Source organism: Ctenopharyngodon idella, chromosome 12, assembly GCF_019924925.1.
Source record: "Ctenopharyngodon idella isolate HZGC_01 chromosome 12, HZGC01, whole genome shotgun sequence".
Classification (NCBI taxonomy): domain Eukaryota; kingdom Metazoa; phylum Chordata; class Actinopteri; order Cypriniformes; family Xenocyprididae; genus Ctenopharyngodon; species Ctenopharyngodon idella.
Genome location: NC_067231.1, coordinates 7,071,493 through 7,097,327, shown reverse-complemented (window position 1 = coordinate 7,097,327; position 25,835 = coordinate 7,071,493). Strand labels below are relative to the sequence as shown.

Here is a 25,835-nt window from a genome sequence, read left to right as displayed (position 1 = left end):
TGGAATCCAACTAACACGCTACAGCAGTAATTTCCAAGGACAAATCAAAATGATTCACCATACAATTACACTCTAAAGAATGTACAACAAATACAAAATGTACTTTTCCCACAAATGTGAAATTTCTCAAGGACAATTACATCTGATTTTAGTTTGATATATAGTGACCAACGAAATACTAACATCTGATCTAAATCCTATATAAATCAGACAATTTTTCCAGCACATAATACAAAGTCAAATGTTTTATTTAGACAGTGGAAGTCTAACTAAAAATGGCATTTGAAAATGGTACGGTACTCTAAGAACTCAAGCAAGCAGTATAAAACTAGCACAATAAACATCACCTTTTGAGATACAATTTTCCAAAACATATTTATTTTTTAGTAAACAAACATGTAAATACAGGATAAATACACAAAGTATGATTCTGTCTCCAAAGACAATGTATTTACTCCAACATTACTCCATGGTGCCAGAATCAAACAACATCAGTGAAAAAAAGTCTAACAGTAAAACTATTTACAAATCAGAACTATTAGACATTACAAGCTGTTCGCTTTCTTCATGAAGTTTTCCACTAGATCCGTCAGCTGTTTCATGTCAGCCTCGTCCTCACGGATGACTTCCTTCATCTTATCAAACCTTTTCAGCTGCTCGTTGCAGTGTTTCTAAAGAGACAAAAAAAATATATTTTTTTTTTTTTGCTTACAGGAAGAATCTACACAAACCTGGTAGATTGAAGTACAGACATAAAGAATGGGATAGTGTATGAAAGGAATAGTACAGGGCGTGAATTAAACAATTTTAATCCATGACATGGGTGCAAAGAATCTTCCAATAAAATCAAGTAATGCACAATAGTCATAGATTATCCTGCTTATACCATGACCACTTGCCAGCACTGACAAGTTAAAGCTGTCATTAGTGTTTACAGCACAAAATTTGACTGGAAAAGCACCAAAATGTTATTTTGGCTACAGGTCATTTGCTTTAGCAATCTGCCAGATTTAAATCAGAGATGAAGTAGTGCGGTAAGATTGGATAATGAATTGCTATTTAATTAAAAAAAACGCAGGCAGCGTTGACAAATTTCTGTGTGTGTGCTAATGTATCTGTGTACAAGTGCTTTAAGGAAGACAACACATAAATAAAGGATTAGTTCACTTCAGAATTAAAATTTCCTGATAATTTACTCACCCCCATGTCATCCAAGATGTTTATGTCTTTCTTTCTTCAGTCGAAAAGAAATTAAGGTTTTTGAGGAAAACATTCCAGGATTTTTCTCCATATAGTGGACTTCAACGGCTACCAATGGGTTGAAGGTCCAAACTGCAGTTTAAATGCAGCTTCAAAGGGCTCTACAATATCCCAGCCGAGGAATAAGGGTCTTATATAGTGAAATGATTGGTCATTTTGTAAAAAAAAAAAAAAATTATATACTTTTTAGCCACAAATGCTCATCTTGCACTGCTCTGTGATGTGCCACGCATTACGTAATCACGTTGGAAAGGTCGTGCGTGGCGTAGGTGGAAATACTGCGGCAGGGCGAAAAGCTCCATCTCATTTTCAACTTCAAAATTGTTGTTTTACCTTTTTGTTGTAAAGGCCGTTTGACTTAGTCTTTGCACGTTCCTTTTGTAAACACTTGCTCGGTACCTCCACCTACGCCACGCGTGACCTTCCCAACGTGATTACGCAATGCGTGGCGCATCACAGAGCAGTGCAAGATGAGCATTTGTGGTTAAAAAGATTATACATCTTTATTTTTTTAGAAAATGACCGATTGTTTCGCTAGGTAAGACCCTCGGCTGGGATTATGGAGACCCCCTTGAAGCTGCACTGAAACTGCACTTTGGACCTTCAATCCGTTGAACCCTGTTGAAGTCCACTATATAGAGAAAAATCCTGGAATGTTTTCCTCAAAAACCTTAATTTCTTTTCGACTGAAGAAAGAAAAACAAACATCTTTGATGACATGGGGGTGAGTAAATTATTAGAACTAATCCTTTAAGGGTTGTTCACACCAAGGATGTTAACTATGAGAATAGGGAAGTCCACACAACAACTGTAACGATTGCTGGAATCACTTTTATAATAATTTGTTCCAGCTGATGAATGATAAAATCATCAACAGCCAATCAGAATCCACCTGACTTTACAGAGCTTGAGCATTTAAAGCAGCAGAACTGCAGCATTGCCCTTCTAATAAACAGATTATTGTGTGTTGATGTGGATGCTAATATAGGTATTTTTATTGTTATCATTCTTGGTGTGAACGGAACTTTAACGAACACCTTCCAGCCAATCAGAAAAGAGTATTCAGACAAAACATGGTATAATTAAAATCTAGAAGAAATGTATCTGGATTTCCTTTTAAGTTTCAAAATGTTCCACCTCATGAAGCACATATCAAATCAAGATGTGACTGGTAATTATAGGAAAAATCATCACATACTTCAACTGCACACAAGTGGTTTACTGCAGAAGTGAAGACATCAGTCAGATTCTTGAACACCATGCGGTTCTCCTCATTAGTCTCCTGCACGACCACATGATACCTGATGGAGAAGTTTAGAACACAAGTAAAGTGAGATGAATAGGCGACATATATTGAAAAGAATGAAGTGGGAAAACAGATGCTAACTGTTGTTGGGCAGCTTTGAGTTCCTCTTCAGCTTCCTCGCATCCCTGCGTCACGTTCTTTTCCAAGCGCTTCTTGTGGGTTTCAGCAGAGTCCACCTCAGCTGCCCACTTCTCCTCCTCTTGCGCCATTTCCTACACACACCATGACTAGTTCAATCAAATGCACTTTAAAATGTGTCACTTCTGAAAATCAATTAAAAAGTCCATGAAATCAATTAACATATATTAGACTATATTTAGCAGGTTTAAAATTAGAAATCCCCATACTGATGCATCTTACCTGCATGTCATGTTCCAGCTGTTGGTCAACTCTGCGAATCTGTTCCTTTAGCTGCTTGATATCATTCTCCTTATCAAAGATGTTGGACTTCACCTAATAAACAGAAGGAGTGGTACATACATGATTGACCTCACTTCAGGCGTTTTAAGCACATGCTTTATTCCAAAACCTAGTAAGCTGTCTCAGTGTCTAACTTCTATATAGGCAGTTGCCTTTTAAAAGCCAAGGTATACTTCAAATTTCCGCATTCCGCTCCGTCTCGCGTGCGAGCCTTTCAAATTATATTCTTTTGGCTAAGCGCGGAAGGACGCGTTCGGAGTGTGCACACCATCTAGTGAATTTTGTTTTTAAGTGCTCAAGTCACTCGCAAATACGCTGTTATGCGCACACCATCCGCGCAGCCTCAAAAATTGGGCTCCACGTGGACGGTATTTGCAGATGACCACGGACCCCCTGATGACAAAAATTACATCATGTGGACAGTGCCCGGCCGCGGACAGCCGAAGTATACTTTGGGCTTAAGGCACCACCTTAACTGAAACAGAAACTCACATTGGCAGCAACTGCAACAGGGCTATCTGCAGAGTTTTTAAATCAAATTTATAACCTCCACAAATAAAATGAATACTGCATGTTCATATAGACCAAACCCCTGCGATCATTAATCTCAGATTCAGGCTGGGGCTCACATTCAACTGCAAGTTTAAAATACTCAAGACAAGGTTTTGTTCAATATAAACAGTATGTATTGCAATTGGTTTATGTACTAATATATCAATCATTGTATATATGAATTATAGGTCGGTCGATATTGGATTTTGCTGATACAATAATGTGTTTACTCAAAGGCAATAAAAAGATTATTGCGCAGATATAAGTAAAATGTATTAATAAATTAAATTAATATATTGAATGTGTTAAGTTAACGCTCTTAGAGAGAAGCTATTCTTTACTACTTCCAGTTTCTCATTCAAAAAGATCAGGGAGATATAATATGAATTCTTACAACCGTCTGCAACATTTTACAATATAAACATCATAAATTAAACATTGTCATAATTCATCAAGATTAGATAATTAACAATACTCTAAGCAAAAATAATAATAAAATACATACAAGTAATCACAAATACTTGGTAAAATAATGTTACAATGCAAGTCTTAATTGTACTAAAATAGCCTCTATATTCTTTATGCAAGATAAAATTATCTGTTGATTTGGGAGAGAAATATAAACTGGGCATTTCTTGACAGATTTTTTAAGATAATTACAGTCACATGAGTAATGTGATATATTTACCAAGATGGAAAGGTGTTCTTATGCAAGGCATAAAGAGCAAATGGGAAAAAAAGAAAAAGAAAAAAAAAAAAGGGTAGAATAAAAGCTTCATACCTGTTCAACAGTCTCTTCCAAACTCAACTTCACATTAGTAAGTCTGCTGCATTCATCCTCCACGTCAACCATCATATTCTTCAGAGGATTCTACCAGAGTTAAGACAAGACAAAAAAAAAAAAAAAAAAAAAAAGAGTAAGAAAAATCTTTAATTAAAAAAGAAAAGAAAAAAAGAAGCCTCTGATGATGGCAGTAGTGACTGTACCTGTATCTGTGTCTTGTACTGCGTGATGGTAGTGGCACTATAATCTGTTCTGATTTCAAAGTCATGACCGCAGGCGTTCTCTGCTGACTGTGGGATGAGCTTCAGCTTACGACCCAGCTTATTATACTCAGCAACCTTCAACTCCGCCTGCAACAAAAAGTGAAAACTTTCAATCAGTACATACATAAATATGTGTTAATATAGAAGCTAGTTAAACATGAAGCAACTGATAAATTCATATGATAAATCAAACTGATGGATATATATTGCACAGAACACAAAACAATCTCTAATTTGATTGGCTGGCTTCACTTAGTTTAGCATTCCATCATATAATGAGCCAGGCAGATACAATACACATTTGAGGAAGCACTAGTCACTGGATTTACAAGGTTAGTGACATCAAACCTTTGAAAGATATTCATATTATCTGATACTATAAGAAATTCTGCTTTGTTTTCTTGAGTCAGAGTTTGGAGTAATGTCAGTAAAATAATTAGCACACTACTTTTGAACAGACATATTTTTCCAGTTTATTACTGTAGTATCATCATTTACAGATAAAAATGAACTGTGGTTGGTCACTTTACATGTCAGTCAGATGGCCTCTTCCTTTTTAAAAGGGAGGTTGTTGGTCAAAATAGAATTCAAAGTGGACAAGAGTATGTATTACATTTGATGAAGAACTATTGACATTTACAATGTCTATATGAAGTATGCATGTGTGTGGTACAAATACAATCCAGACATACTACATTCACCATGTTGGCACTGTCATGTGACCTACAATGTCAGGCTCATCACTTTCCTGCCATTTACGAATCCTCTTCTGTACTGTGGCCTCATTAGACAGTGACGATACACCAACGTATTTCGCCAGACATAGTATTTTATCCACAGATTTTCACATACTATATAGTAGGGATAGGGATTCAGGAGGCATATTCAGAAGTTGCGACAGTCTTGCTTACTTCCCTACTATATTCAGGTAAAAAGTATATGGAAAAAGTAGTATGTCCGAATTCATAGTATTTATAAAGTTTTTAGAAATTTCTTCCTGCAAGATTTCAAAGTGCACATCTGATGGACACTTTACCATCCCATGAGGCCACAGGAGAGGAGTTGTGAATGGCAGTAAAGTGACAAATGACACTGTAAGGCCGCATGTCCACCAAACCGTTTTTAGCCAGCGTAAAAGCAAGACGCTCTGCTAAAAACGCCTATCTGTGAGCGATTGAGAGTGCTTCGGCATTGCAGTTATTTAATTTTTTTTTTCAGTTGAGACGCTCTGTTGCTGATACGGAATATCTGCGGCACTGTTACTTGGAACTGATTCTACAGATAATTTGTCTCAGACTAAAAATGTTGACACAATGTAGAGTACTTGCTATGTATGTTCGAAGACCAGCAATATTAATTTCTCATCCATTTTGTTCTGTCTCTGCTTGTTGATGTCGTTGCACAGCAAGAATATTGTGACAGTTGATCAGTGTTGTATTTGTCCCGAGCAGTAAAAAATGCAGAGCGCTCGGTGCTTGAGCATGAAAAAGACAATCAGCACCTCGTTATGCTTCTGGCGTTTAAAAAACATGGCGCTCCCATTGAAAACAACTGGAAAAGTACGCTAGCTGCTGGAAAAGCCGCTTTGTTGGACACAGCCTAAGTCACATTACAATGGCGGATGTAGTTTGTCCGAATTTCATTCATACTAAACACAATAGAACATACTATTTTTACGGTCACAAAGTAAGTACTTCTTCAAATGTAGTACCTATTTAGACAGTATGCGATTTTTGGATGCAGCTTTTGAGGTCCGTTCACACAGAATGCATTTTTCCACTTTTCCATTGTTTTTCTATGTAAAGATGTAGACGTGTTTGACCGCTGCGCTTGCATCTTTTACAATGTCTCATGCATGACAAAGCATTCTAAAAACGTGGCACTCCAGTTCAAAGAAGTTCAACTTTTATAAAACACATCTCTAGACCTTATGGTTTTACTCGTTCCACTGCCCTGTGTCTTGCCTTTTTAACCGCAAAAACGTGTTCTGTGTGAACGGGACCTTGGTCTGTGAAACAACTCTTAATAGACAGGCTGGGATGTTTGTTTGTGGGTAAAATCCTGACCTTCTCTTTGGTTTTGGACAGATTGACCTCCTCATTCCAAACCAGCTGCTCAGCCTCCTCTAGACTCTGGTTTAGGCTGTGAACGGTCTGCTGCAGTTCATTCCTCTCTCGGTTAATACGCTCAATATCAGCTGGAGTGAACTTCTGATGCTCCAGGATGTGCTGCAGCCTCATCCTCTCCTGCTTCAGACCCTCCAGCTGCATCTCTGCATAAAGAACAGGGACATTTACCAATTGAATTCAACCTTTGTATGTTCATGGTCATATTGTTATGTGTACAGTGTACAAAGTACAATGAGATTCTTATCGCAGAGCTAAGACAACATACAATGTACAAAGTGAACAAGGCATGTGTGGCTGCATCTTGTAATCTCTCTTACCAGCTGCCTCGAGCTCCTCAGCCAGTCCAGCAGCTTTATTCTCCAGTCCAGTTTTATGGGCCTCCAGAGTACAACGATAGTTCTGCAGCTTCTGCAGATCAGCCTGTAATCTGAGCTTCTCTGTCCTCTTCCCTGCTAAACGATCCTGTCAATACACACAGCCCCAACAATAATGTAAACTCTTTTATTTTTTATATTTAAGACCTTAATGTCCTACGTCACATCTACCCTAGTTTTCATAATCCATCTTTTTTTTTTCTGTTGTATTGGTGGTCATTTATTTTTGGTATTTCACGACAGTGGTTGAGAGATGTGACAAAGGGTGGCAAGTTTACAGAAGCTCAAATATTTCATGCATGCATTTATGTTATTTCACAGTTGGACTGACTTGACTATTATTTTATGCTATTATTCTAAAATTAGTAGATTCTAGAAAGTAGTAATTCTCATCCGAATGAACCTGAGAAATGACAAGTAAAGGAAACACATGCACAGACTCACAGTTTGGCTTTCCCTTTCAAGTCTCTCCATGTGCTCCATCAGCATCGCATGCTTTTCCTGCTGGGAGTGTAACAGCGCCTCATCCACATTGTACAGCTTCTCTGAGAGAATTCAAAAAATTTAGTGACCATAAATATTTCTTATCAGTCATGAAACCATATTTTGAATTAGTTTTATTAAAAATATTCAAACAATAAAATAGATTTTTGTCATTGAAAGACTGTGAAAGACTGTAAAGACACAACATTTTTCCCTTGTTATTTTCATTTTGGTGGCTTAATGTGAGGGATATCCCACATAAACACGGGGTGCTGGAGAAAAACAATGTGGCATCAGCAAGGGTTCGACTCTATTAACAGGGATGCAAACAGGTAAGGGGGAAAAAATGTGAGAACATTGCACGGGGCGGGGGCATGCTGCGCACGGAATTTTTAAAAAAGTGATTTGCTTTATATGCTCATTTGTAGTTACTTACAGGGTAATAATAAATTAAAAAATCCCTTAATGTCCAAAGCTGTAATTTTTCGTGCAAAAAATTAACATATTGTTGCAACATTTTAACAAAAATCAACATTTGGTTAAAATCTCATGTTATAAATAACGAAATGCTATGCAGGATATTTAGACTGCAATACTGTTTGCCTAATCTCAGACCTCAAATACATAAAATATTACCCATTATAGACATAGTTTTTAAAGTAAAGAGTAAAGGAAACACTGTACAGTACTTATTGAAACAACCAGTTCTTTATTTACCCTTGTAAGTTCCCAAGTACCCTTGTAAGACCCCCCTAGCCCCCATAAAACACTTTCTCATTGGATCTATGCAAATCCCATAGGTGACCTATTTTGATCTCAAAAAGGTGAGTTCTCACTGAAAGGTGAAGAGTTTGCATCTATGTATTAAACATGTATTATGTTGTAGTTCCTTGATATATGTGGTGTATTGTACGTTTTGTTGCGACTGTAATGGTCATCCAAATGTAAAGGGTTTTCAAAAAGAAAAAATGCAATGGTTTTTGATTAGATGTTGCGATGTGGCTATTGCACTCAAAAGCGGAAACAGGTGAACACGAGCTTGCAGGGGCGGGATTAAGTGGGTAAATGTTTGGAGAATTCATACATACAAACATTGTGACGTCCAAAAACCCCCCCAAAAACTTACAAATAAATTGTTTACAATAACATGCATTTAGAAAATAGGGTGAATTTGCCTTTGTCTTCTCCATTACATTTGCCCCCATACAAATACATCTAATGTACACTTTTCATCGTCACACTGTGGTGTAACTTACTTAGTTTATTAAGATAGTCGTCTTCCTCATCCTCAAACGTATCTGCTCCCTGCATGAACTTGTTGTAGGTGTCAGAGCAGTATTCCATAAAGAGCTACAGAGATAACACAGCACACATATACACATTTGCCAAATTTGTGATGTCTACAATGCAGAAGAGTGAAATATACAAAATGGCTCCTAACAGTTGAAACGGTCAAAGCAGACGTTTTGTCTGATACAGTACCTTGTTGTACTCGGTCCCTTCCTCTAGATCACACAGCTCATCTGAGAAGTCAGAGAACAGCAGGCCCTGCTCTCTCAGACCACTGAAGAGCTGTGGGGACAAAATCTACATGTCAGGCAAAGCTGCAATAATGTGTCCTTCTACATGTTAACATGCATGCAAGTCTGGGATAGTAAGGAAAGCTAGATTTTCACATTTTCAAATGAAAATGGTCCTTGTCTGTGCAAAATTCAAAGCCACAATGTTTTTAAAAGAAATTAACACTTTTATTCATCAAGGACACATTAGGGGGGCGTTCACACAGAACGCGAGACGCAGCACTCAGTAATGTTTTTAAAAAAAAAAAAAAAAAAAAAAAAAAAAAAGCACAGGGCAGAACGTGAGGGTCTCAAGACGCACTTTTGAGACATGATGCAATAACAAACAAATAAAACAGTTGCCATGCCAACTTGCTACTGTAAACAAAAGCTCACAACGCTTGCCCCGCCTCCGAGTTATTCTGATTGGTCCACTGTTTGGAATTGACACTGATGAGCGGTGTTGCATGTAAAAGTTGAAATTCTTTTAACTTGACACGGCATCTTAAAAACGCAGCACTCATGTGCGAGGCGCCGTAACAGTCATACACATCCTTCTAGCACGTGTTTACATAGAAAAACAATGGAAAAGTAGCGCACTGGAATAGAAAAACGCATTCTGTGTGAACGGCCCCTAAGTGTGCGTTTACACTCATAGTTCAGTTCTCTTGGTTCTATAGTCCTGGTTCGCTTAGTGTTCACACTGTCATTTTTAAGACCGAACTAAAAAAAAAAAAATTGTATTTTGCAACAGAACTTACACACCTTGTTTGGTGCACACCAGGATTCGGATGGCAGCGTTCACACTTATTCAAATGAACCGCACTAACAGAGCAATCACACCAGAGTTTGCTTTAAATTGATCAAAAGTGAACTGATCAATTTTACATGTTACAAATGATTTTAATAACGCTGATTTAAAAAAAAAAAAAAATTTGATGAATAGAATTTAAATTATCCTGAAAATAATTTATCACAGATTCCATAAAAATATTAAGCAGCGCAACTTTTTTCAACATTGATAATAATAAATGTTTCTTGAGCAGTAAATCAGCATATTAGAATGATTTCTGAAGGATCATGTGACACTGAAGACTGGACTAATGGCTGAAAATTCAGCTTTGCCATCAAATGAATTAATTACATTTAAAAAATATATTTAAATAGAAAGTAGTCCTTTAAAATTGTAATAATATTTCACAATATTACTGTTGCTATATTTTTGATCAAAGAAATGCAGCCTTGGTGGTGAACATAAGAGACTACTTTTAAAAAACAATAAAAAAATCTTGAATTTTGAATGGTAGCGTACATATATTTATGAAATGTTTGCTTTGCTATGAGCAATAGTGAAAGCAACACTAGCCATAACTGGTTAAGAGGTCTCCCTTATATCATAACTCAAAATGGAAACCAGTAATAGTTCTATGTACAGATTATATCTCACATAAACATGTTAAAGGTCTGGAGAAAAGTCACCTTGACTGTGTCGATGAGCCAGATAAGAGCTCCGAGAGCCTGAGGCCATGTGTGAGGAGCACCAATGGAGTACATGGAACTTTTTGAGAGCGCAAACGGGTATCTGGAACAAAACGATAATCATCTCTTTGTGATTAGGGCAAAATACAGGGTGGTTAACACAGAGCAAAGTGTTTTTGACATCAGATTACATTTGAAGTGTTTCGTACATGGCGTAGTAATAAAGTAATATTGTCACTTTTTGTTTTTTCGATATTGTGATTACCCCAGATCTTTGAGCATTCTTGGGATCTCCTCCTCCACTTTGGCAGTGGGCATCTGAAAGGATGGTTCCAGCAAAGCGTAGATGAATTCGTATATCTTTAAAAACTCTTTTGTGGATGGAGACTGGAGAGCCTTCACTGAGACGCTGCCTGGAAAGCCTCGCTCCCCCAGGAACTAGAAATAATGGGAAAATAAATGAATTGTAAACAGACTTTTGGCCCAATTACTTTCTGATTTTTTAAGTTGCTTATAATTGCAAGATAAAGCTTTTTAAAAATCATTTTGTAACTGATGAAATATATTTAAAGGGTTAGTTCACCCAAAAATGAAATTTTGACTTTATTCAGCAAATTCGTCTCTCCCCTGTCATTCTCATACGCTATTTACGTCCAGCGCTTCTGTGTTCTACGTCAGAACGCCAGATCAGTATCGGCTGGCTCCTGCGTCAGCATCACACACATATGTCGTGCTGCTCACGTGAACAGCTTCGGCCAATAATGAGCCAGAGTTTGGATGTAAACACAGAAGCGCTACAAAGTAAACAGCGTAGGAGAATGACAGGGGAGAGACGAATTTGCTGAATAAAGTTATTTTTGTTTTGTTTTTGCACACGAAAAGTACTCTCGTCGCTTCATAACATTAAGGTTGAACCACTGCAGTCATGCGGACTATTTTAACAATGTTTTTACTATTTTTCTTGACTTTGAAAGTGGTAATTTCTTTGCTTTCTATGGAGGATAAAAAAAACTCTCGGATATCACCAAAAATATCTTAATTTATGTTGTGAAGATGAACGAAGGTCTTACAGATGTGGAACGACATGAGGGTGAGTAAGTAATGACAGAATTTTGATTTTTGGGCTGAACTAACCCTTTAAAGCTGACCATAACTAGAAAAATCTGTTTCACCATGGATGGTGAAAACATCCATGAATCTTCTAACGAAATGTTTTCTACAAGGAATCTGACACATGGAGGTTTCCCCACTGATTACAATATCTCTATTAGAGCCTATCAATATATGGTTAAAGAAATATTTCCGGATTTGCTCAATTGACAGCTCTTGTGGCCTAAAGTTGCTTACAAATAATTTCAAATAAAAATAACTAATAAATAACTTTTCTTTCATCAATTTTCACTGTTTCAAAAGCACAGCCACAAGACATAAACAATGTGTTAAAATAATTTTAGCGTGGACAAATATGCTAAGATTTTCAGTGTAAATTTATTTTAAATTTTATAGCCTAAAACCGTCACAATTACAAGAAAAACAGAAGTTTCAGCAAAAGAAGTGCTTTCATAAAATTTAAAAATTCACATTTTTACTTTTAAATCTTCAAAAAAAAAAAAAATATTGCCCAATTCATGACTATTGTAAGTGCCTCACTGTAACCCCCTTTTTTTTTTTTTTTTAAATAGAGGGACGGGTCAAAATTATTTTTTGTGCTTATTAACTTTATGGCTTAAAGAGTTCACCCAAAAATCTAAATTCTGTCTTCATTTACTGCCCCCTCAAGTTGTTCTAAACCTGTATGAGTTTCTTTGTTCTGTTGAACACAAAAGAAGATATTTTTAAGAACGTTGGTAACCAGACAGTTGCTGGTCTCCATTGATTTCCATAGTATGAAAAAAAAAAAAAAATAACAGCAAATGTCTGATTATCATCATTCTTCAAAATATTTTCTTTTGCATTTAACAGAACAAAAAAAACTCATACAGGTTTAGAACAACTTGAGGGTGAGTAAATGATGACAGAATTATTATTTTTTGGGTGAACTATCCCTTTAACTTTTCATCAACCCGTAATATTCCTTTCATGTAGAGATGACATCAAAACTAATCATACTTCACAAAGCTGTTTGATACACTGTTGGACAAAAGCTTTGTCATGTAGCGGTCTGGGGTCCTTCATCTTCTCTGGGCCCCCATAAGCCCCAAACATGCTGTTCCTCTGGCCACCTGCCCCGATGCCTCTGTGGAGAAAGGTGAGGACACCGTTATACATTGTTGTACTACAGTATATGATGAATTAAAACTGGGGTTTAATAAATCTCTATATGACATGATCAAGGATTACAATGCACAATCACAAGTTACAAAATCATAATTTACAATAACATTTGCTTATTTCCACCGATTCACTGCCAGACTCACTTTCCAAAAAAGCTTGTTCGTCTCTCAGATGTGGTAGACTGAGGTTTAGGTATGTTCAGCTTGCCAAAGACATTGTCCTTGCTGTAATGAAATACAAGTTAACATATCATATATACTGAAGCATAACTCATTTTACTCGCTGAAAGCAGTTTAGGCCAATAAAACCACTTCAACGTGTACTCAGATACATTTGCAGTGATATAATATAAAAGAAAAAACAGATGTGTTGTACTTTTGAGGGGTGGCATTGATCAGACTCATCCTGCTGTCTGTCACACGCATTGGCATCTCAGAATATCTGCTGCTGGGTCGCCGACTCATCTTGACCTTTATAAACACACCCTTCACATGTAGAACAGATTAAAGATGTAGTTATTACCATAGTAAAAGTAGTGATCAAGTCCAGTATAAAACAGCTTGGATTAGATTAATATTTTCAGGCAGTTTTAATGACTTTAAATACTACTAATAAAGAATGCGTTGGTGTAGTAGGTGTGTAATGTAAATAAACCAAAGGTATTGTACTGTAGTATGAATAGGTAAAAACAAAGTACGCAGATTTACTCAGTACTTTGAATCGTACAACTATGCAAAGCTTTAGTTGTAGTAAGTTAAATGTTAGCAATATGAACGTGTAGCTTGTTTTGACGTGAAGAACATGCGCTTTAAAAACACCGAAACACATCAACCATCTAAAAGTATTGAGAAATAAACTATTTCTTACGAAATTGCATTACGTTAAATGGCGCTAACTGAATAACGAATGAAATTCATAATATGTTAGTAACGAAATAAATGAGAATTATGCACAAAACAATACCTCCGATATAAACTTCAGCTGGAGGACGATTCTCGGTTAATAAGCACTATACTCCAGATATGTATATCAGCATACCAGATATACTAGGTATACTCGAAAAAATATATTTATACTTCACTATGCTCAAGTATATTCTTCCGTCGATACTTCGGTTGAATTTCAAAAATTTCCGCGAATGCTGTTCAACGGATCACTCTGATGACGTCAACGTCTGTTTGAGCTGCTGTGCGCCGTACTGCCACCTGCTGGTGTGGCGGAGACTGCGCTGTGCATTAAAGGGATAATTTAACCAAAAATGAAAATTCTGTTATCATTTACTCACTCTCAAGGTGTTCTAAACCTGTATGGATTTCTTTTTTTCTGCTGAACACAAACGGAGTTATTTTGAAGAGTGTCAGTAACCAAACAGTTGATGGACCCCTTTGACTTCCATAGTATTTCCCCCCTCCATACTATGGAAGTCAATGGGGTCTATCAACCGTTTGGTTAATCATATTCTTCAAAGTATCTTCTTTTGTTCAGCAGAAGAAATAAATTCATAAAGGTTTGGAACAACTTGAGGTTGAGTAGATGACAGAATTTCCATTTTTCTGGGTGAACTATCCCTTTAAGGCAGGGGTCTTCAAACTTGGTCCTGGAGGGCCACTGTCCTGCTTTAAGTTCTGTAAAATTATTAATTAATAATATATTACTAATTTTACACTACAATACCTCACTACTGAATTATTAAATAACTCAATGATAATAATGATTAAATTAAACAATAAAAACATTAGTAGCTACATGCCTTTGGGACCTTGTCTCTTTCCACTTTAAAATAAAAAAACATTTGTTACCATACAAATCTAAATGAATTACTGTGTCCACAAACCACCATTAACAAATAGACCTAAAACTTTAATATTCAAAATAAATGCACAGGTCACTATTATCACATGATAACAATTATATTAAGTGGTCAGATAAAAAAACAAAACAAAAAAAAAACCTCAAATTTATTTAGATGAAAACTCAAGATTAATAAGAGCAGAACCAATCAGTAAATAAGTTGAGATTAAATTTATTGACATATCAAGAGAAAAATATGAGGTGGCAGGGACATCTTACTCTGCTGTAACACCTTGGAGTACCATATAAATACCACGGTACTAACTTATAATAGTAACCAATCAGCACCATGGTAGTACCATAGTATTTTTGTAATATTATTGTTAAGAGAATATACAGAATATTTCACTACTTTTCTCTTCCTCTATTCTTCTCCATAGACAGCTTTGAGTTTTTATAGGTGTCAATATGGACCTCATTTAAGCTAGTGGTGCTGCCCTGCTGTCCAGAGAAGAACGAATGTAAAGTGTCAGATTTTCAAACTGCTTGGGCCACCTCAGAAATGTCACTTTACATTTCCTGTTCCAATCTGGACATTAACCATGATAACGTCAAGTATATGGAGTACCATGTAAAAACACAATTAGCTAATTATCTAATTGTATTTCTATCAAAGTATCATGTGATTAATATTTTATACAATCATCAAACCATCATAATGTACTTCTTGTAAAAGTAATACAGTGGATATACACCATTAACCATTTTAAACTTTTTTTTTTTTTTGCATTGAAGGTGTTTTCCCCCCCACACATGAAGTAGTTTTGATACTTGCTGCGCTCTGGCACACCTGCATTGACACAATGAATGGGTGAATAGTCAAGACATCTGCAGGTGGAACTGAATTTTTAATTAGAAAATCCTTACTTAAAAAAAAAAAAAAAAAAAAGAAAAAAAAAAGAAATGAATCAAACATGAGGTTACAAACATCTTTTTAATGAAAACTTTCAAGCATGTCACACCACTAAGCCACATTACACACAAATTGTGACCGCTTAAGCCTGGTTTTGTACCCTCACTTATTTTATTCTTTTAATACATTTCTAAAAAAAATAAAAATAAAAGAACATGAAGAGAATATAGAAGATAAATGTTTTTGAGGGAAGTTTAAATGTAGAAACTGGCCTTTAAACTTTGTTGAATTAAAACATTCGATAAGTGTACACAAACAGTTTTACCTAAAAATAAAAAGCTAAAATTACACTGAGAATGTTATAGAAAAATATCATAATGAAATAGTACAAACATAAAACTAAAACTTTTTTTTCCCAGAGATTACACAGATTTGAAGATTAAGACCACTCTTTAAGATCAGTGCTTTACTTCCTCCTGGTTCGCCTGACGGGAGCTGCCTCAGTAGAGATGTCTACTTCCTCTACTTTTTTCACACTTCTTCCTTTTCGAGTGGTGGTCCCTGTGTGAATACATAAAAATGTTACCTTTTCACTCTCAACAGGTGAATAAATTATACAGCACAGTCTCTGTGTTTATTACAGAGGTGCGGAGTGTGTGTTTTCTAGATGTGGGCATTACAGAAGGTCATTTGCTGTGCTTGCATGCATCACGTATGACTTATATATGAAACAAATTAAATGAAAGATATCAATAAAACCCTATTTAATAAACTTCACATGAGTTTATAGAAGTGTGTTTATAATAAACACTTAAGTGAGCAGAGACATCTTGACAAGTATCTTACGGACACTGATATTAAAATGGACAGTCTTTGCAGTTTCCACAATTTGACTATTTTATAAAAAAAATTGTTTGAAAACCATCCATATTGATTGGGGTGTACACGGTAGCTCAAATAACACATGAGAAGCATTAGAATAATACAATAGCAATCAAAATAAAAACATTCGGAGGGGATTCGATTTCTCAAAGGACAGTTGGGTTAGCTGAAAAACAGTAGGTAATTTGCCCTGGAATTTTTACTGAGGTTGTGTGAGAAAAACAGACACATGGCAGATTCAGACAGGATCAAAATCAAAGTATGCCTGTGAAACACAAATTTCTCTAACATCCTCCATTAAGACTAGTCCCATCCAAATAGGGCTGAAGACTGATGTGACAAATAGAATTCACCGAAAGATGGCTACATCTAAAAAGACCCTTACCCACCAGCCTACATAAAGCATTTTATAGTCACAAGTTGCACAATCAGGTTCATTTAACACCCATGTCTTACTAACCCCCAATGTAAAGTTGTCTTGTATTCTGAAATACACTGAGGACAGCATTTATAGTATGCTTACCTGAAACGGACTCCTGAGCAGGTGCTGGATCTGGTTCCTGGGCTGTCTTTTTCTGTCCTCTTACAGCTCTATTACCAGCCTTCTTGGGATTAGCCTCTGCCTTTTCTGGTTCAGCATCAGGTGTTTTCTCTTTGCTGGAGACCTCAGTTGCAACTTTAGTGCTGATGGCTACTCTGCCTCTTTTCTTTGGCAAAGGTTCCTTAGTTGACGACTCGTCAGTTACTTCCAACACATCATTCCTTTTCCTTTTGAGGGGAGTTGATGCCTTACTATCACTGGGGTCTGATTTAGGTGCAGCAGAGCCCACTGCCTTTCCTCTCCTTAATGGCTTGATTTTTATCTGAACTTCTTCAACAGGATGTTCCTCTTCTTTTTTGGCTCCTCTGCGGCCTCTGGGTGGCAAATCAGTTGACTGATTTGATGTGGAGGACATCTCAGCTGGTATTTTGCCTAACCTTTTGGGTTTCTTCAGCTGTTGTTCTTCTACATTGGCAGAAGGTTCAAACTCTTCAGTGTTTTTAGAGACAACCACATTTTTTGAGGGTTTAATTTCACTAGCTTCCTCAGCTTTAGAAATTTCATTGATTGGGTTGTTAGGGATGGACTTAGTTGAATCCTTCGGTTTTCTGCCACGGCTTCCTCTTTCCACCTTCTCCAGTGCCACAATTGCTGTATTCTCAGCAGCAACCAATTCAGAACCTGCCTGTGCCATAGGATTTTCTTCTTTCTTTGATTCAGGTACTTTTGGTGTTCGCCTGGTATGTTTAACAGGTTTAGCTGGCTCTTCTGATGAAGCTACATCCTTAGTAACCTCTGACTCTACCTTGGCAACTGCTTTACGTCCACGGCTGGACACCACAGCAACTGGTGGTGCAGGTTCTGCAACAGCACGGCGACCTCTTTTGACAGAAACTTCTGCCTCGACTTCTGCCGTTTCCTTCGCAGTAACAGCCCTTTTTCGACCAGATTTCACAACAGGAGTCTCTGCTTGTTCAACAAGGTTGACAACGTTCTCCTCAGTCTTTGACTGCTTTGTCTTCCTACTACTCCTCACAGATTTCACCTCTGTTTCAGTGTGTTCCTCAGTCATAGGTACATGTGTGCTGGCATCTACAGCTGGTTGGTGGTCAACCTCTTCAGCCATCTGTGGTTTCTGCTGTTTGGCCTTTCGCCCTCTGCCAGACTTGACCACAGGTGCTTCAGGTTCATCTTTATGGTCAACATTCACCTCTGCCACAGTTTGAGAAACCACCATGGCATCATCATAATCCAAGGGTTGTTCTCTGACTATTTCATTTTTAGCCTTCCTTCCTCGCCCTGACTTTGCTGCAGGTGTCAGTGGCTTCTCAGCCTCTACAGCAGCATGAGTGCTGGTAATTTCACTTTCCAAAGTAAGGGATGGCTCAGTTTTCAAGTGTTCCTTCTTTGCTGTCCTTCCCCTCCTAGCTCTAGTTGCAGAAACAGTCTCAGTAACTAGTGAGGTCACCAATTTGACACTTTCTGGTGCAACAGCGTTTTCCTCACAAACAATTTCATGTGTTTTCTGTTCAAGTTCTTCTGAAGGATGGACAGCGGGTTTATCCAATTTCTTTCTCCTCCCAGATTTTACAACAGGGGCTTGGACCAGCTCTTCATTTGCAGGTGCATCAGGACACTGTGGGTCACTAGCATTTATATCATCAACGGGCTCAATTGCAGCTTCATCATCTTGTTTAGCTTTTCTTCCTCTCCTGGTTTTGGTAACTACAGGAGGGCATTCTGGTATTTCAGTTTTCATGGAGTCTACAGAAACTTGGGAAGCCTCAGTGTTCTTTGCCTCTTCATCCACAAAGCGGTGCTTGGGAATTCTTCCACGGGCAGATTTTCTGACTGGGCTGGCAGCGACTTCTGGAACTTCGAGAAGTTTCTTGCCTCTCCTTGCCCTGGGTGGGCTAGAGGGAAGTGAACCATTCAAATTTTCCTCTTCAGTTACTGATAACACAGCAGGGGCTTTAGCCTTGTCATTATTAGCATTTTTGGATTTCTGTGCCGCTTTTCCTCGACCGCCCCGCTGAATTTTGTTGGGAAGTGAAGCCTTGATTATCTCCCCCTCGTTTTCCTCAGCAGTGGATGAAGTTGGGGTAGTTTCAACTGTTGCGTTGCTATTATCAGAGGTACACACAGTTTCTTCAGACTGCTCTTCGGATTTCTCATCTGTCCCAGAAAAACAGATATCAATAGCTTCAGCTGAAACAGATTCCTCTTTAATCTTGTCAGGGTGTTTTTCCTGGGGGATTACAGTATCAGTCTCTACATCACTGCGAGCAGAATCAACGACTTCAGTGGTGCACTGAGAATCCACTTCAATCTCCATCGTTTCAACTGGACAGACATTTTCTTTGTCACATTCCTCATCAAAACCTACAAGATAATTCAAGACAACATGAGTTTAGCTCAATCCAAGTAGTCAACCGTTATGCCCCTCCTGTTTAAGATTAAACAAATACTTAATTTCCCAAATTTTAGGACTGAGAACAAAATAGAGAACATATGTGCACTTCCTAATTTTAACTCACCTTTAGCTGGAATGAATGCAGAACCACTTTCCACTGCTAGAACAGGCCCTTGTATCTAAATATCAAATATGAAAATCAATTGATTATATTTGGAAAAAAAAAACAAACAAAAAAACTCTAGACTACAGTTAAAACAAAGAATGACCTGAACCATTACAGAATGTTTACTCTAAGTAAAGCATCTAACAAAATAACATTTACATATCTACACTGCAAGTGAGCAGTGTCACAAAACTTCCAATGTAATCAACTAAATTAAGTACTGTATTGACATGATGTGCATGTTTAATAGGAGTGACCTTGTCGTTTACCTCAGTAGGCTCAGTCACATTTTCTGTTGTCAGGGTAGAGTTATTCTCTGGTTCTTCAAGTTCTTTAAAGCCAGTGACAGCCATCGCTCCTCCATTGTTTAAAGGTTCTTCTTTTTGCTTGGGGGTCTGCAAGTCTTCTACAGGTTTAACCTTCTCTTTGGGAGTCTGCATCAGCCTTTGTATACCCATTTGATCTTCAACTGGTTCTCCTTTGTGTTTAGGGGTCTTCATCAGTTGTTGAACACCAGTTAGGTCCTCTTCAACTTGATTCCTCTTCTGTTTAGGTATCTTTACCAATCTTTTCAGCCCAAACTGATTCTCCTCCAGATCTCCTTTTAATTTCGGTGTTTGCATCAGTTCTTTCACATCAGTGAGTTCTTCATGTTGCTCAGACTTTTCTTTGGGCGTTTTCATAAGCCTCTGAAGACCAGCTGCACACAGTACGGGGTTGCTTTTTACTTTTGGGGTCTGCATCACTCTTTTCACTCCAACCATGTCTTCTACTGGAGCTCCCCGGTATTTGGGAGTCTTTAGGAGTTCCTTAATGCCTTCCAGACTTTCTTCCTGCGGAGGTTTATATTCCTTGGGGGTCTTGAGCAGCTTTCCTCTTAAGTCCTCAATTGGTTCAGCCCTCTGTTTGGGTGTCTTCATGAGTCGCTTTACTCCAGTGAGGCACAAGGATGGTGCCGCTTTCTGTTTTGGGGTTTTGACTACAGTTTCAGGGGCAGCCTCCTCTTCCATTGTTTGGTCATTGGGGCGCATGTCTTGATCTGGAATGATGTCATGGCCACTTGCCTCATTTGAGTTGTCAGTGAGTTGAGAAAGACCTTCATCTTCCAATAAACTACCATCCTTGTTGTCCAAAAGAAGTCGTGTTACTGCTTCATTGTTGTACCGTCCACATTTTGCAGTGGAGATCACACTCAATGGAGAGACAACCATTTCACCTGTGTGAGCAGTGAAAAACAAGGGCATGAAATCAGTGATCTCAAAACAATACAAAGTAGATAACTTGTGACAAGTCCAAAACAGTAACCTGATTCTTCTGGTGTTTTCATGACTGAAATCTCATCCAAAGGCATCTCTGGACATTCATTATTTATGGGAACCTTATTCTTAGACCTGCTGTTGGCTGGTGTTTTGAAAATGTCTGCAACACCTAACAATACAAATATAAAATCTGAACTAACAATTTCACAGAACATTTATTATATACACATCGGTTTCTACAATACTCAGCAAACCTGTAAAGTCCTCGTCCATTTTCATGTCCTTCTTGAATAGTGCTATGTTGGGGACTATTTTAGGTGCAGCACCACAAGACAGGTTAGTCCTCATATGGGCTTTGCCAACAACAATGGTGACTGGAGATGCTGCATGCCCAGTGCTGATATCATCCTTCAGCCTCCGTGCGGGTGTCTGCATAAGTTATTAAATGTCATTTCTTTGTAATTAAGTCATAGATTAAATCAGTCATTCAATGAGCTAAAACCATCCACAGAAATTAGAACAATGAATCAGAACAAAAGCACTTATGGGGAACATTTATTTTTGATACTAATAAGAATCTTTTTGCATTTTACCTTGGGTTTTGGCACTGCAGTTTTTTTGACTATGTTGCTCTTTGTAGGTTTTTTCTTAGTTGCAACTTCTGTTTGAGGTTTGGTCTGACCAAACTTTACAATATCAGCCCAAGAGGTCAACACTTGAAACAGAGGAACAAACATACATTTTAAATAAACATTTAAAATCAATTAAACATTTAGTCTTCAAAAGCAGGAAGACAAATATAACCAGCTTAAATCTTTCACCTTTTAGATTAGCCCGTGATGCTCCACTGCGTCTTGAACGAATTACATCAAGTGCACTTTTAATTGCACTCTTAGGAGTTTTTCTCGCAGAAGACTTCATGCTCTTCCTCCTTAAGGGTATCTTTGGAGTCACACACTTCTGAGGCATGTCTTCTACAACAGTCGACTGTACTTCAGGCTTCTCCCCCTGGTCCTGGACAGGTGACGGAGTACTGATACGAGAGACTGAAAACCTCCCCTGCACCCTAGGTGTCTCAGTTAAAGACATGCCACCCGCAGCCTCAACTGCTGAAGTTGATGCTCTTCTAGCAGATGCAGGTGTCTTGGGTGTGGCAGGAGTAGGGGATGGTGTAGATACCTTGGGTGAAGCAGATGGTGACTTTTGATGTTTTGGTGATGGAGTTTTAGCCTTTGTACTCGGAGACCTTTTGGAAGGTGATGGAGTCTTCGCTGCAGATGCTGCTCGTTTGGGTGAAGCTTTCTTTGGAGAACTATTTTGAACATGTGGAACAGTTTCTTCAAGTCGAAGAGCCTAAAAAAAAATTAAGAAACTTTTTAAAACTTTTGACAGTTTTTAATGATAAACGTTTTTGTCCTTAAAAATCGATTTTAAGCATTACCAAAAGACCAATGGTGGATGCTCGTCGTAGGAGAGATTGAGGTTTCTGGGAAGGTCCCAAACTGCGTCGTGGGGTTGCTCCACGGCGGAGGGGAGAATTGGGGGGCAGGCGTTTGTCAAATAGCTCTGGGCTCAACTGTCCACCAAAGGACACTCGCTTCCTCTTTGATTTTAGAACCGTTACTTCAGTGTAAGATTTGTTGCTGTCGCACAGCTCAGTAACTGAAGTGTCATCTGTAGAACAAACAAAAGTAGGATGAAATATATTTAAAGAACTGCAGATGTTTGCGACATTTACCTAATTGACAAATGGTGTGTATATGACAAGAAGACACTTCAAATATAGTTGTGTTCATAAGGGGGAAAAAACAAAAAACAAAAAAAACAATGCAGTTTCACCTTTGTTCTTAGAAGCTGATGTTGTAGCCTTAACCTCATGCAGAACATCTTGGATTTGAAACCTTTTTCCAGCATTTGATCTTGGGGATGTTCTTGGTGACATTTTCACTTCAGTGTTTTTACCTATCGGGCCTGGAGTCTGAGGCTGGCCCGAAGGTATTTGGAGAGCAAGGCTCTGATCCTGTGATCCACCACTTCTCCTTCCTTTTGGGGATTTAGGTGTTTTCTCCTCAGACTGCGGCTCTAAGAGAATTTGCTTAACCTCACCAGCACTGAACTTCGGAGGAGTTTTCAAAGGTGTTCTCTTCTGGGAGACAGGAGTTACACTTTTCTCTGTCAATGAAGGGGTGATGGACCCTACAGACAGCATATCATCAGCAGGTTTCTCTTCCTGATTTGCATTAAATGAGCTCTGAGCAATAGCTGGTCCAGTCATATCTTCAGAACTGGATTTCGAGGATCTTCGCTTCTTGGTAGATGGAGTTGTGACTGGTTTAGGACTACTTTTAACATCTGCAATGGGAGCTTCCTTGTGATCAACCTGAGGTCTTGCAAGAGGTGTTTTTGGTAGCGCAGATTTCCATGGTGATTTAGCAGCAAGGTCCTGTTTGACCATTTGGTAGAGCTCACAAAAAGGTGACATACTGTCCTTTTTAATTTTGCCATCTTCTGGTTCAGTCTCAACAGATTGTTCCACAGATGGTGGTAAATTTGACCCATCTTTTAAACAAGTGTCTGTAAGTATAGCACACACGACAATCACTGATATGAAATTGAATTCTTTCATTCATATATATATATATATATATATATATATATATATAAATAAAAAAAGTCACAAAAAAGAAACATAGAATATTACAGTAAATAAACAAATTTCATGACCACTTACCAAACGAATGCTCTGACTTCCTCTTCTCTGCGTGAATGGGTGTGCTTTTTTCCTGCTGGTCTTGCAAAGGCTACAAGACAAAAGAACCCAAATTTAACAGAACTCAATGAACAATATAATAAATAACAAAATACCCATCATCTGTCTGACTACAGACTACACACCTGAACTGTTTTGTCTTTTCCAGCGGTGGACAGCCTCTTCTTCGGTGTCTTAGGAGGTGGGTACTCAAACCTAACATTATGACAAGATTTAACCACACAAAACATTCTCAGAACAAGGATTCTCCAATAAAGAAAACTTTAATGTTTTTTCCCCCCCATAATAATTATAATGATAAAAATCAGACTCACCTGAAAGAACGATCAATGATTGTGATGAGATCACCATGCTTTAACCGTTCAGATTGATTAAGAACTTGTCCATTAATATGTGTGGGGTTCACAGAGCTCAAATTGGTCAAAATGAGCTTAAACAAGAGAAACAATAAATGAACATTATGCCATGTGTTCTTATGTGCAAAGAAACAGTTTAAGGAAACAAAAGAAATTCAAACTTATAGTGTAATACCACAATATAATATACCTCCTTGTTCTCATTCAGCTCAATTTTACAGTGCTCTTTAGACACCTGTGGCAGCTGAATACGAATGTCACAATCCACCTTCCTAAAAAGGTAAAGAGTCCACATTAAAACAGCTGCTTTTCCCATTTGCATTTTTGGTAAATGAGAAATATTTATGATGTAATGCCACATCAGCAGCAATGGCTATATTCACAGCAAAATCATCAGTATTTCAATTTATTTTAAGTTAGAATTACAATATCATTCCAATACATTGTTTTGCATGTGGTGTAAGTTGATATTCAAAGATGTATGAATCCATTTCTAGTTTCACCATTAATTATTCAATTATTCTATCAATAGCTTCTTGCATTAGTGCCTTTTTGCCAACAACATTTTGTTTTTGTTCATTGAGGTCTGTAACATCAAATATTTTTTTCTAAGTTACAGCATGACATAATTATATATGCACCACTCATTCAAGTATATATTCAATTGTTGTTCAAGATTTCCTTTTTTAATTGAACACATTAAACGTGCATATTTAAACATTTTAATTTAATTTGTTTCCATTCACTCTTGCCCACTTTCATAAACCACTCATCAACAGACAAAACTTAGATGAGAATTTTTTGCAAAACATAACTGTAAATATAATACACAACCTGTCCCCTGATCTATAAAATGAGCACGAATGTCATGTACTTCAGGCCTAGTCTATATGCTTCATGCCGTTAAGTAATAACGCATTCTGATTGGCTGGAGAGCTCGTCTACGTCAAATTTGACATCAACGAAGCCCGCCAGGCATCAAAAGAGAACAGCACATGTAACACAAAGAGCTGTAAATGTTTGGTACTTGCCATTTATCATTTTTTAAACCAAATGCACTTCGATTCTACTTGCAATGATAGTGTGTATGTGTAATAGTAGTAGTTTTATCCACAGTTTTTGTTTTGTCACGTGCCTCACTCTATATACTTGGCAGCATTATAGTTGGAAATATTCACAGCCGTGTAAAGTTATAAAAGCCATAATTATAAAATGTATTACTGACCTTCCGAACAGACAGGATGCTGTGAGGGGAAATTCAGTACCATCTCCTCCATTTCTTTTGATCACCACTATCTTCCCCAGCAAAGGCATTTTAAAACAACTTACCTTGTTTAACAAACACAAGAGACAACATTTAAAAAAAAAAAAACCTCCGTGACTTGTAAATTATTGCATTCACGTCGATAAAAGCTTACACAGTAACGTTTCATGGATCTCTAATATAAGATCAGCACATGGCCAAAGACATTTAAAACATTACATAACAGGCAAAAATTACAGGTATAAATCTACATTTAACTTAGTGATAGCGACCGACTGGAATCACATTCACTGAAAATAAAGATACCGATTTGTTTTGATTGTTAACTGAAATACGCATCTGTCGCTAGCATACTATGTAAATAATGTTTAAACAGTTTCTTTGTAACCGTGAAATGAAAACGACTCCTGAAACGAACCTGAAGTTCCGTAAATCAAAACGTCAAAGTATATTCCATCGATGTAAAGCCCTGGCTTTAATTAAAATCAGATTAATCCAACATTAGGATTATCGTCCTTGTCGCTCCTGCCGTTACTAGCACAAACTACAAGCACCAATATTAACACTGTCGACACAGGTAGCGCGTGTTGCCGTCTT

At 37.6% G+C, this 25,835-nt stretch overlaps 2 protein-coding genes across 3 annotated transcripts; both read right to left on the bottom strand.

Annotated features, from left to right (window-relative positions):
- Positions 1-356: 356 nt before the first annotated feature.
- Positions 357-14,077, bottom strand: ndc80 (NDC80 kinetochore complex component). Its single transcript, XM_051915437.1, has 17 exons — positions 13,847-14,077; positions 13,259-13,368; positions 13,027-13,107; positions 12,719-12,845; positions 10,875-11,047; positions 10,610-10,712; positions 9,054-9,143; positions 8,828-8,921; positions 7,533-7,633; positions 7,032-7,176; positions 6,652-6,857; positions 4,526-4,672; positions 4,320-4,409; positions 2,927-3,019; positions 2,648-2,778; positions 2,459-2,561; positions 357-671 (listed from the first exon to the last, which is right to left on the bottom strand). Exons 2-17 carry the CDS (start codon positions 13,345-13,347, stop codon positions 546-548), a joined length of 1,899 nt encoding a protein of 632 aa, XP_051771397.1. The 5' UTR covers positions 13,348-13,368; positions 13,847-14,077; the 3' UTR covers positions 357-545.
- Positions 14,078-15,649: 1,572 nt separating this feature from the next.
- On the bottom strand, positions 15,650-25,827 carry mki67 (marker of proliferation Ki-67). Of its 2 annotated transcripts, XM_051914419.1 has the most exons (16): positions 25,657-25,827; positions 25,200-25,303; positions 24,165-24,246; positions 23,933-24,048; positions 23,744-23,813; positions 23,580-23,649; positions 22,688-23,422; positions 22,290-22,522; positions 21,670-22,201; positions 21,442-21,563; positions 21,103-21,277; positions 20,895-21,017; positions 19,859-20,805; positions 19,548-19,602; positions 16,993-19,392; positions 15,650-16,148 (listed from the first exon to the last, which is right to left on the bottom strand). In XM_051914419.1, the coding sequence occupies exons 2-16, from the start codon at positions 25,286-25,288 to the stop codon at positions 16,054-16,056; spliced, it is 5,844 nt and encodes a 1,947-aa protein (XP_051770379.1). In that variant the 5' UTR covers positions 25,289-25,303; positions 25,657-25,827; the 3' UTR covers positions 15,650-16,053. The 2 variants fall into 2 exon arrangements, with proteins under 2 accessions (XP_051770379.1, XP_051770380.1); XM_051914420.1 differs by lacking the exons at positions 23,933-24,048; positions 24,165-24,246; positions 25,200-25,303 and having other exon boundaries at positions 25,657-25,814.
- Positions 25,828-25,835: the final 8 nt, after the last annotated feature.

Excerpts from the sequence above, each read along its gene's own strand:
- ndc80 (XM_051915437.1), bottom strand. The coding sequence starts at position 13,347 with ATGAGTCGGCGACCCAGCAGCAGATATTCTGAGATGCCAATGCGTGTG. Across the intron at positions 13,108-13,258 it reads ATCAATGCCACCCCTCAAAA|CAAGGACAATGTCTTTGGCA; the intron begins GTACAACACATC and ends ATTTCATTACAG. Across the intron at positions 7,634-8,827 it reads CGACTATCTTAATAAACTAA|AGAAGCTGTACAATGTGGAT; the intron begins GTAAGTTACACC and ends GAATTCTCTCAG.
- mki67 (XM_051914419.1), bottom strand. The coding sequence starts at position 25,288 with ATGCCTTTGCTGGGGAAGATAGTGGTGATCAAAAGAAATGGAGGAGAT. Across the intron at positions 21,564-21,669 it reads ATCACGGGCTAATCTAAAAG|TGTTGACCTCTTGGGCTGAT; the intron begins GTGAAAGATTTA and ends CTCTGTTTCAAG. Across the intron at positions 16,149-16,992 it reads TGCTCAGGAGTCCGTTTCAG|GGACCACCACTCGAAAAGGA; the intron begins GTAAGCATACTA and ends GTATTCACACAG.